Consider the following 12404-nt stretch of genomic DNA (forward strand, 5'->3'; position numbering starts at 1 on the left):
TTAGATCTGTCTGCTGCATTCTATGAGGTCTACCACAAATTGTGGCTCACCACCTTGCCGTGACTGGGACTAGGGGTACCGCCTTGAAATGACTGGTCTCCTTTCTACAGAGTTGGCTGCAGAGGGTAACAGTGGGGGAGGAATTATTGGACCCTGCAGTGTTCCCATGCAGGATTCCTTAGGCGGTGATACTCTCCCAACACTTTTAAGCGTCTATATTTGCCCTCTGGCCCAGCTGGCCTGGGCCTTCGGGCTGGGATGTCACCAGTATGCTGATGAAACACAGCTCTACCTTCTGCTGGACAGACAGCTGGACTCCACCCAGATACATTTGTCCTACCTGTCCTCAGACCACATGGCCACAGTGATGCATGCAATGGTCACTTGCATAGTAGACTTCTGTAACTCATTCTAAGGGGCCCTTCCCTTGTTCCTGACCTGGAAATTATAGTTGGTACAAAAGCACCTGCTATGGTCTTCCTCGGGTCATTTTGGGAGGGCTCAGATTGAGTCTATGCTGAGGCAGCTGTACTGGTTGCCAATTACATTCTGCATCTGGTTCAAGGTATTAACCTTTAAAGCCATCTGCGATTAGCCCTGAATATCTGAGGAACAGTCAGTCTCCTTATGTTCCCTTGAGGGCTCTACATTCTACAGGTCTGAACCTACTGGTGGTCCCCAGCCCCCAGAAGGTACACCTAGCCTGGTGGAATGAGATCCTGGAAGAAGTGAAGGCCCTAACAAAGCTGGAACAGTTCAACAGGGTCTGCAAGACGGAACTCTTCCACTGAACATTTGGTTGAAGACGGGATGTGAAAAATCGAGGGTCTCTCCACAGAACATCCTGAACATCTAGGGCATGTAGTCCTCCTATCCTGAGGCAGACTGGCAGTGGATACAGAGGATTGGATTGAGGGGGGGGGGGAATCAGATAACTTATGCCACCTGGGAATTTTATTTCATATATTACAAATGTTTTTAGAGGTTTTATTATGAACAGCCATGAGCTGGCTTGGCCCAGGAGTGGTGGTCAATAAACATAAATAAAGTCCAGAATATAAGAGAGTTGGCTGTGTGTATCCTCTCTGGCCATGACTGGAGTAGGTGAAGTCTCCAGATGCCATTTATTGGGGGCTGGAGGCCTCTTCAGCAACGTGACAAGAAACAGATGGTCTTTACGGAATGACTGCAGCAGCTCTACCCAAGCTGCAACCTGACTTACCAATTTCTAGAATCTTTAATGGAGTAACATACTGATAGTTCAATTTTGTTTAGGCACTGGTTTTTCAAGTATTCAGTAGAGATAAAATCCATATTCCCTGCTTTAAAGGCTAGATTTAGGGACTGCTTTTGATCTGCCAATTTTTATAGTTTTCCTTTGACAGCCTGTAGTACACTCCCAAGAATTCCACACATCAACACCCCATTCATCCACCCCTGGGGGATCCCTGCCAGGGGACGAAGGTGGGAGGTCGAGGCAGGAGACAGGCTGGAGAGGTGTACGCATAGATGACTTCAAAGGAGAATAGACCAATACTCATGAAGAGTGCATACTCCACCAGTGGGAAACAGAGACCCAGTCATCCTATTGATAATTAATGAAGCAACAGAGTTACTATACTAAGATTTCATTGACTCATTTGGTTTAAACATTAGTGGTAGGGTGCTTAGCAGAACTAAGTCCCTGGTCAACCCCCAACAGTTTGAAAACGGAACACCAGAAGTTGGTGGTAAATTGCACCCCATGATCAGAAATCTTCTTGTCTGGAAAGGAGTGGAGTTGAAGAATGTGTTGCACAAACAGTACTGCCAAACACTGCGCAGAGGGCAGAAAGTCTCAAGGCATGAAGTGGGTTGGCTTAGAAAATAAATCCACTACCACCAAAATTACCATTTTTCTGTTACAGAGGGAGGGCAGTGATGAAGTCCATGAATATTACGTCCAGAGGGTGTTGTGGAGTCTCTAGAGCAGGGATTCCCCTCTGCAGGCCCTCCAGAATGATTCTGTGACCTTATCCCTCCTGCCTTAATGGATTTGGCTACAAGCTAGGGAACTGGCTGTGTCCATTGCTCTGCCTCCCAAGCCTGATTTCTATTGTAGTTTCTGTGCCTGGGAAGGGAAGAACCTGCATGCCTAATCCCCTCTTAAACTGCCTCCTGTCTCTCCTCCCTCAGTCTTGAGCCTGTCTGTTAATCCAAGGTGGTGATGTCAATTCCAAGGTAGGTATGACAGGGAGGCATGCCCTGCTTACATCACTTCCTCAAAGTCTGAAAAATTATTTCAGGAACACCTCCTTGGTCCACAGATTGAAAAAGGGTGCTCTAGGGGCTTCAGGAAACCCAGTGTCTTTCCCATCCCATGCTCAGTTGATACACAGATCAGGCAGCCCCTGACATAGGCCTCCAGTTCTCGGCAGAAACATGGTCACCAGAACTGCCAGCAAACCAAGCAATAGATATTCATGAAGCTAAAGTGTACAGCTGATTTGCCATCGTGTCACGCCTCCAGAATGAGAGCCAATGGGTCTCTGGAACATACATTTTGTCACTTCAGGTCGAGGTCCTTATCTAGCACTTTCCTGAACATATCCAAGCTTACTCCCTGCTAGTTCTGAGGCAGAGATGGTGAACCCGCCTACACTTTACTACGGGTTTGTGCCAACAGTCCCAGCTGACATGAGGATAACACCATGTCCAGCAGCACCTTTCAGTTCCTGTCATGCTGGGGCAAATGGGAGAGGGAATCCACAAGAAAGTTTGTGCGCTCCGGAATGTATCTTAAAGTAAATGCAGGAGAAGTAGTCAGCCCACCTAAATTTGTTTGGCATTCAGTTTTCACAGCTTACATAAAATTTCTACATTTTTGTGATCTGTCCAGAACTGAAAAAACACCCTCACTCCCTCCAGGAAATCGCACCAGATAGTAAGGGCAGTTTTCACCACAGCTGCCTTTCCACCACACCATCCAATTCTATTCTGCCATGTTAAAATTGTGGGAGATGTTGGTGCATGGGCGCAGTCCACCATCCTCCATCTGTATTGGGCTAGCACCTACTTGCATAATTAATCTTGAGTCCAGGTGGCCAGCATAAGTTCAGTGGTGAACAGCATTTTCAATTCCTCGAAAGCGGCCTAGCACACCACTGTCCAATCCAAACAGCTACCTGGCTTAGTAGCCTGGCTAGCTGCCTTCTTGACCTATGCCTCCATGGTTAGTGAGGCATCAATGGTCACACCCACATTCCTGACCTGGGGCTGCAGTTGTAAGTTGCATCCCTGCCAGGGTGGGTAACCATTTAGTATACATCCGACCCCACTCTTATTTTACAGTAATAATCTGTTCTAGATGAAAAATTAAAGAGTTCTGAAATGTCCTCTTAAATCCTGACATGGTGACTATATTATGCTTATGATTTACCAGCTAAAATTATTGCTACTGAGTTATAAAGTATGTTTTCTAGATTAAAAACCTTTGGATCTACATTCCATATTTCTCCTTAGACTGGGAACGTCTCACTTTTAATGGCATGGTTTTGGTACAGGCTTCTTCTTGGCATTGATAGTCTGAATCAGCTTCTGTGCCAACAACTATAGCAGTGCAAGTTTGTCTGAAAAATCTTGCCTCCTCTACTGTGTGAGAAAGTCAGCTGCAGTAGTTGGGGTGATTTAGTTCCACATACTAGTGGCATTAGGAGATCTTTAAGTCATATACAGTAGCGGTCCCCAACCTTCTTGTAGTCGGGGACCGCCTCTTAGGGTGGGAGAGAGCCGGCAGCCCGGCTGCCGCAGCTGCACATAAACACGCACGCACAGTTGCCGCACATGTGCGTTTTCGCCACTAGGTGGCGCTAACACACGCACGCAGAGCTGCCACGCATGCGTGTTTTGGCCAGCAGGGGGCGCAAACACGCATACGCGGCAGCTCCGCACACGCACTTTTGCATCGCTGACGTGCCAGCAGCCGCGCCTGCCTCTTTCCCCCCCTATCGCAGGGGGGGGAGGCAGGCGTGGCCGCTGGCGGCCCGGTACTATGGCCTTCCGGGCCACGGACCGGGGGTTGAGGACCCCCGATATACGGGACACATGTTTTCTAGGCCCTGGTTTGCTTTAAAGCAAAACATTTGGACAGTTAGTTTTCTATCATAATAATCCATCTGTTTCAAATCCCAATCTTTGTAACAGAAGTACAAATTAAACTTTTCCTCATGGCCCAGGTAGTGTTAGTTTTCTCCCCACTTGATCACAACATCATTACACCATCTTTGTGAACTTAATGGTCACTATTTATTAGCTACTTAGGAGTCCGAAGCAATACTTATATATGTGGAATATCATCTCTCTTAATAACAAAAGTAACTTTTCATCTTTATTAGAGACAGATGCTTTTTAATAATACTACCAAGCCTCTTGCCTTAGTGTTATCTGCTGCAGCAAGCACTCGTCCTAACCAAAGACTCATGAACTTCAGCACCTGTATCATCAAGTATGAATCCTGCAGGAAGAATGATTAAAGAATGATTTCTGAAACAAATGCATTTATGATTTTTCCTGGAACATTAATACTTTTCCAACTATATAAAAAGTAATTTGTATTGATAAGGAGGAAGCAACAGTAACTTGTGGTTTTGGCTGCTGCAAATAATTGAATTTGGGTAACACTACAAAGCTTTCCTGAGCATTTGTCTCAAGATAGTAAGACAGAAGCTGCCACTAGCAAAAAAGCAAAAATCCAAAGTCAAAAAGTGTTTTATAAAAACTCTTTCACATGGTATGTATTCAGGACTAATGGTTTTGTATAGTCAAATTCATTATAACAGACTGCTTATTTTCAGCCACTAGCTTGTAAGTATTAGCCTTTAATCTACAAAACTGCAAACTAAAATATCTTACAGAGTTACCACATAAGCGGCAGAAATTAACAACTAATAAGAATACGTATATTTGTATAGTGCTTATCCACAGTAAGAAATAACAGTTCAATTAGGATAATAACTTATTTTAAAAGTGATAAGCAATATTTACATAAGTGAATTTATAAATAATGTATCTGTAATCACTCATGTAATAAACCTCAAAGGGGAAAGACCCGTGCTGGAAGAGAAAAACAGTACGTAGTCAAACATATAGGCTGGACTTCAGGAAAGCAAATTTTTAAGTTATGCTGGTGGAATCCAATGATTGGAAAAACTTGGGATGGGAGTTCCTTAAAACTGAAATACTGACGGCACAAGCACAAACAATTCCCTTGAAAAGGAAAAATTGGAGTAGCCTAAAGAAGCCAGGGTGGCTCCATGAAGAACTTTCAAACGATTAGAGTAATAAAAAAGAATCATTAAAAAAATGGAAGGGTGGCCTTACAACCAAGGAGGAATATAACCAAATACCCAATGCTTGTAGGGAGAGTTAGAAAAGCTAAAGCTGAGTATGAGCTTAGGCTAGCGAGAAATGCTAACCACAACAAGAAAGGTTTCTCAATTTTGTTCAAAGTAAGAAAAAGAGTAAGGACATGGGAAGACAATTGCAGGGATAAGTGAAATTATAGCAGGTGATGAAGACAGGGCTGGCCTGCTCAATTCCAACTTCTCAGTCTTCTCTTGCAATAGAAATCGTGCTTATTGTGGAAAAGTCATATCACATGATGAGGGCTGGGAACTGAAGACTAGGATCACTGTACAGCTAGTCCATAAATACCTACTTTCTTTAAATGAAACCAAATCCTCTGGGCCTGTCAATTTGACATCTATAGCTGGCAAAACTTTAGAATCATCATCAAACAGTAGGTCGAGCAGCTAGAGCACATGGCTGTGATTACTAAAAATCAGCACAGCTTTCTCAAGAACGAGTCATGTCAGACTAACCTTATCTCTCTCTTTTTATTTTTTTTTTGCAAAAGTTACTACCTTGCTGGATCAGGGGAAAGCTGTGGATATGCAGTATTTGCTGGCATATGACTACTTTCCCCCCTGAAAAACATGCCTCCAAGTGGGGGGGTCGTCCTATACACCAGGTGCACTTCATTTGGGATAGACATAGCTGCCCATAGTACTGTAATGTAATGTAACAAACTCTATATTTTGAGTGGAAATGTTGGGGGGTCTTCTTACACGCCGGCAAATACAGTAGTTTATCTCGACTTTAGTAAAGCTTTTGATAAGTTGCCACATGATATTCTTGGTAAGCCTTTATTTTATAAAACCGCCCTGAGCCTCCAGGGAGGGTCGTAAATAAATAAATAAATAAATAAATAAATAAACAAACAAACAAACAAACAAACAAACAAACAAACAAACAAATATGTGGTGTAGATCATAGAATCATAGTGTTGGCCCCCAAGATCCTATTACTGTTAGGTGGATCCATAACTGGTTGACAGATCACGCCCAGAGGGTGCTTATTAATGGTTCGTCATCCTCTTGGAGAGAAGTGACAAGTGGAGTGCATCCTGGGTCTGTGTTGCTGTTCAGCATATTCATAAATGATTGGGATGAAGGAATATAGGGGGTGCTTATTAAACTTGCAGATGATACTAAACTGGGACAGGTAGCAAACACAGCAGAAGACAGAATCAGGATACAGGATGATCTTGAAAGGTTGGAAAACAGGGCTAAAATGAATAAAATGATTTTCTGTAGTGAAACATTTTAAGTTCTATGTTTAGGTAGGAAAAATGAAATGTATCATTATAGGATGGGAGAGCCCTATATTGACAGTAGTATATGCGAAAAGAATCTAGGAGTCTTAGTAGACTATACACTAAACATGAATCAGCAGTGTGACTTAGTGGCTAAAAGCGCAAATAGGATTTGGGGCTTTATCAAAAGAATTATAGTGTCCAGATCATACAAGGTGATTATACCACTTTACTTTGCTCTGGTTAGACCTCATTTAGAGTACTGTGTTCAGTTTAGGGCACCACAATTGATAAGGTTGTAGACAAACTGGAATAGGCTGTTTTGGCCTTAACTTGCATGCTCAAAGAAATGCTGATTGGCACTTTGAGGTCAACAGGCAAATTTCCCCCAGATTAGACTGACCAGGGGTTCTAAGGTTTTTTGGGGGAATCATCTGGACATGGAATTGGAGTCACTATGGATGGGCAGGTAGTTGTGAATATCCTGCATTCTGCAGGGGACTACATCACCCTGGAGTTCCCTTCCAACTCTATGATTCTATCTTAGATTAGATTACTTTTGATTTTCTTCAGATCATTCAATGGAGGAAGAGAGGGTATGTTCAAGATCCACTTAAAAATAAATGTCAATGATTAATGACTTTATGGGAGTTCATGCATAAGAACACACAAGCCCTAAGTTTATAAAGCAACTATATTATTTCCAGCTGACCGAGTCATGTCTGACCCTTGGGGTGGCGCCCTCTAGTGTTTTCTTGGCAGATTCAATACAGGGTGGTTTGCCATTCCCTTCCCCAGTCATTACCGTTTTACCCCCCAGAAAGCTGGGTACTTGTTTTACCGACCTCGGAAGGATGGAAGACTGAGTCGACCTTGAGCCGGCTACTGGGATCAAACTCCCAGCCTCATGGTCAGAGCTTCAGACAGCATGTCAGCTGCCTTACCACCCTGCGCCACAAGAGGCTCATTAAAAGGTATACCTTGTGCAAGCACCGAGTCATGTGTGACCCTTGGGGTGACACCCTCTAGCATTTTCTTGGCAGACTCAATACAGGGTGGTTTTGCCATTCCCTTCCCCAGTCATTACCGTTTTACCCCCCCAAGCAAGCTGGGTACTCATTTTACCAACCTTGGAAGGATGGAAGGCTGAATCAACCTTGAGCCAGCTGCTGGGATCGAATTCCCAGCCTCATGGTCAGAGCTTCAGACAGCATGTTGGCTGCCTTACCACCCCACGCCACAAGAGGCTCTTTTTTTACTTATACATTGTATTAAAGTATACAGTGAAAGCAAAAGTTGTTGTTGTTAGGTGCGAAGTCGTGTCCGACCCATCGCGACCCCATGGACAATGATCCTCCAAGGCCTTCCTGTCCTCTACCATTCCCTGGAGTCCTTTTAAGTTTGCACCTATAAGCAAAAATAATAGTTATTATATTAACTAGTTTATAATAATAGTTATTATATTAACTAGTTTATTATAATAGTTATAATAATTGTTATTTTTATGAAGTTGTTGAAGGTTCTAGGCAAACATACTATCCTCATATTGTGTAAACAATTTAACTACTAATATATTTTGTTGTGACAAAGCTTTCCTTAGGTACAACCCACTTTAATACGTATCTGCAATAAGGAGACAACATTAACCTATATTTTTACAACTTCTGAAAGGAGTACAGCCAGACAGTTTATCCATTAAAATTTATGTCAAAATGAAATTTTCAGTAAACATTTATGAAACTGGCAAGTACAATTAACATTGCAATGATTATTGCTCATGAGGCTATACATCCTTTATATTCTGAACTCCAATACAAGACCTACAGATTACAGCATAACATTTTCACATTTCCTTGTAATAAACTAGCACTGCTACCTTTTAGGGTAAGAACAAACCAACCCCACAGAAATCCTCTGGCATATTAAAGACTAACAATTATTCCTCTATGAGCTTTTGAGTGAGAACTCACTCAAAGATGCAATGGGAAAAATTAATGTTGTTAGTCTTTAAGGAGCCAGTGGGCTTTTAATTTGCTAGAATATACTACAATACTACAACTCTAATGGAATATTGCTATTTTGGGAATTCATGCTTATCTTTTGTTATTTAGCTCTGAGCAACTAAAAAGACAGTACATTTATAATATTATACCTGGAAACAGTGAACAGTAAACATCAGGTGGTTACTTACATATAGGAGTATGCACTGTGAGCATTGGAGAAAGCTGAGCATTTTAACAGTCACAGTTCCACGGACAACTTAGTGACATCCTGTTTGTATCACATATTAAATAGATCTCCTGTTTGTATCACATATTAAATGAAGTATTCAATGGGCTTAAAATGTTCAGCCTTAGAATTAAACTGTAATTTAAACTAGTGCATTACTTACCATGCCTTTTCCATCTATGTCCTCGAATAGACATACTAGTCACTGCATTCCTTGATATTCTAGATGCGGTAGGTGTAATTTCAACCTGAATGCATTTTGTTCCTTCTTTACTAGATTTTATGGCACCTTGAGGCAATGAAGCTTTGATTGCATTAGCAACCTAAAGGGGTAGGGAAAGAGAATGTGTACAGAATTTCAAACAAATGCCAATTTTCAGACTAAGGTATCATTTACTATATGTTACATGTTAAGACATGCTAGAAGTTTTCACAAAGGTAGAAGGGAAACAGTGATGTTTCTTAGGAATCTATATAAACAACAGTGCTTTTCAGTTTGTAAGTAAATTTGGAAACAGGGTAAGGCAGTGAGTTGCAGATGACACCAAATTCTTCAGGATGGGAAAACCAACGAGGTTTGTATAGACTCTCTCTAAATTGGACAAGTGGGTGATGATGCAGCAAACACAGTTCTGAAAGTATAGCATACACTGAGGGCCCAAAACTTCCTTTACTTTGTGTATACACTGATGGGTTCTGAACCGCCAGTAACCAGGAACCATCTTGGGATCATACTGGGTAATTCAATGAAAATGACAATTCAGTGTAAAGCAGTAGGCTGACTGCATCTGGAACACCCTACAAATCTGGCCACTCAATATAAAATCGAGAATCATGTAGCTGGAAAAAGTATAGAAAATGGCAACTGGAGTATCAAGCATTTGGAACACCTCAACAAATAACCATTATAAAAGGATGGGGAGGGAGAGATGAGGGAATAGAATTTTACTGGACTGTGCTTAACATGTACATATACATACTACTAGAATTGTTTAAGTTGAATAATAGATTTAGGACAAATATATTTCATACAATGCATAATTTGCTTCTGAAATTCACTGCCTCAAGATACTGTAATGATCACTTAACTATAATTCCTTTCTTTTCTGAATTAATCTCTTTTTAAAGCCATCCAAGCTAGTTGTAAATAATGGACCTAAATGTCCTTACATATTTGAAGTCAGTATGCCTCTGAACATCAGTTGCTAGAGGGGAAGAGGCAGAGAACAAGCTTCCTGCTCTGCTTGTAGGTGTTCTGTGGGCACCTGTGTAGCCACTGTAAGAAACAGGATACAAGACAAGAAGGAACCTTGCTCTGATCTAGTAGGGATTTCAGAGATTCTCAAACAGGAGTCCATGGACCTCTGGGGGTCTCCAGGAACTCTAAAGGGGGTCTCAGAAGCTCTTACATGGTGTGGCATGGGAGAAGCTGGGCTGTCTTCTCAGCTCCTACTCTACATTCAAGCCTACATGAATCAGAACCACCATAGTAGTAGTAAAGTTTGGGGTAGTGGTTAGGAGTGTGAACTTCTAATCTGGCATGCCAGGTTCTATTCCCTGCTCCTCCACATGCAGCCAGCTGGGTGACCTTGGGCTTGCCACAGCACTGATAAAACTGTTCTGACCGAGCAGTGATATCAGGGCTCTCTCAACCTCACCCACCTCACAGGGTGTCTGGTGTGGGGAGAGGAAAGGGACAGCAACTGTAAGCTGCTTTGAGCCTCCTTCGGGTAGAGAAAAAGAAGAACCAACTCTTCTTCTAAAGAAGGGATCAGAAGGAGGGCTAAGGGTGTGGATAGTGGATGTCACTTCTGTGTGTGTGGTGGGGGTTTATAGCCAGTTCACTTCCGGGGCTCCTTGAAGCCTGAAAAATTATTTCAGGGCCTCCTCCTCTATGATCAAAAGGCTACATGTGACATTTGTTCACAATACAGCTTTAACTTTGGAATGTTTAACTCTGACAATATTTTCCCTCCAAATGTCTTTTAACTGCTGTGTATACAAATACTGGTTTCTGGTATGATTCCTGCATGCTCCCAAAACTTTTCCATATAAGAACAACAACTTTTGAGACTTAGGATATGCTACAGTTATTCCGAAACTGGGAGTCAATGCTATAGTATTATCACTTCCCCCAGTACATACTACTGCTGGTCTTTAGTCAAACATTTGATGATTTACACCAGTGGTCCCCAACCTTTTTATCACCAGGGACTGGTCAACACTTGACAATTTTACTGAGGCCCGGGGGGGGGGTAGTCTTTTGCTGAGGGATGTCGCCGCTGCCTGAGCCCCTGCTCTGCTTGCTTTCCTGCCGTGCCCGACTTCCCGCCACCCACTGGGGGGCGCTGCCAGCAGCAGCTGCGCAGTGCCATGCCGAGGGGGAGCCCCAGCCATGGTGGCCCCCGGAGAGCACCAAAGGTGAGCTGGCGGCATATTGGCAGGGCAGCCCCCAAAGCAGCAGCCGGGGAGGAGGACGAGGAGCCTCGGTTGGGGTCAGCTGACCAGGGGTTGGGGTCAGCTGATTTACACTATACTTATTGCTGTACCTCATAGAATCACAATATGCTGCAACTGATGTGTAATGATAGAACTTCCACAGTGACAGCTGAATAATTCTCAACAATTATCATCATTCCATTCCCAATGTCTAGAGCAATTATGCTTTACATAAGACAGTAAGTATCCTGTCCACTCACTGTGACATCGAGCTTAAACTGTCAGATTCTGATGCAGATGACCCCAAGAATCCTTATTCTGCCATAGAGTCTTGCTGGTCCAGTCAAACTCTTAGCCTAACCCAACTCACAGGGATATTTATAAGGATAAAGGGGGGGGGGGTTGAGTAGAATGATGTATGCCTCTTTGGGCTACCAGTGGGGAGAAAGGTAGAGTACGAAGTAATTAAAATAAAAATTCATGTTTTGGTTTGTTCTGAATTAGACTACTGCAACTTGCTTTAGTTGGGAGTATCCTTGAAAAGACAAATCTTTGCAGGAGGTCATACTGCTTTAGGTAAAAACGTTATTAGCCCATTTCCAAGACTAATCAATGGCAAGAGCCATGGTATTTCCAAAGGTGTACCTAAACCTAAGAATTCTGTCCTTTTAAAGCCAACTACCTGTCCTTTTTCTGAAAGACAAATGGCTTATTTTGCTTCTTTAGATTTAAGTTTGTCTGATTATTATATGCTTGGAATGCACATGTCATGCCTTTGTTTTATTTACTATTTTTCTCAGTTGTTACAAAAATCTGACTCCAAACACCTACCAAAAGCGGTTCTGGATATAGCTCCAGTTGTGCTCTGTATAAAATGTCATCCATTGCTTTTCGAGCCAGGTCCCATTCTCCATTATAACTTGAAAGTAAAATATACAGATCAAAACCGATTTATTAACTGCAAGGAATCATGATTATTGATTCATCATCTCAGGCAAACAATTCATTCAGTAGGTGAATCAGTTACATAAATGCATAAGATAATGCATTTAATAAATTTCAAAAGCTATACGTTTCTGATTTGTTATTTAAGAGTACTAGGTAA

The 12404-nt window shown here is 42.3% G+C and overlaps 1 protein-coding gene across 6 annotated transcripts in view; it reads right to left on the reverse strand.

Annotated features, from left to right (window-relative positions):
* The window catches only part of HYCC1 (hyccin PI4KA lipid kinase complex subunit 1), a 45546-nt gene that overhangs the window by 11478 nt on the left and 21664 nt on the right, over nt 1–12404 (reverse strand). For all 6 annotated transcript variants that reach the window (XR_013225682.1, XM_077304744.1, XM_077304743.1 and 3 more), the window contains 2 exons: nt 12131–12218; nt 9024–9183 (listed from right to left, as the gene is read on the reverse strand). Coding sequence is in view for 5 of the 6 variants with exons in the window: in XM_077304744.1 (XP_077160859.1) it covers nt 9024–9183; nt 12131–12218 (248 nt within the window). In the remaining variant the exon portion in view is untranslated. The remainder of the gene's footprint in view (nt 1–9023; nt 9184–12130; nt 12219–12404) is intronic.

This window comes from Paroedura picta, chromosome 11 (genome assembly GCF_049243985.1).
Source record: "Paroedura picta isolate Pp20150507F chromosome 11, Ppicta_v3.0, whole genome shotgun sequence".
Classification (NCBI taxonomy): Eukaryota; Metazoa; Chordata; class Lepidosauria; order Squamata; family Gekkonidae; genus Paroedura; species Paroedura picta.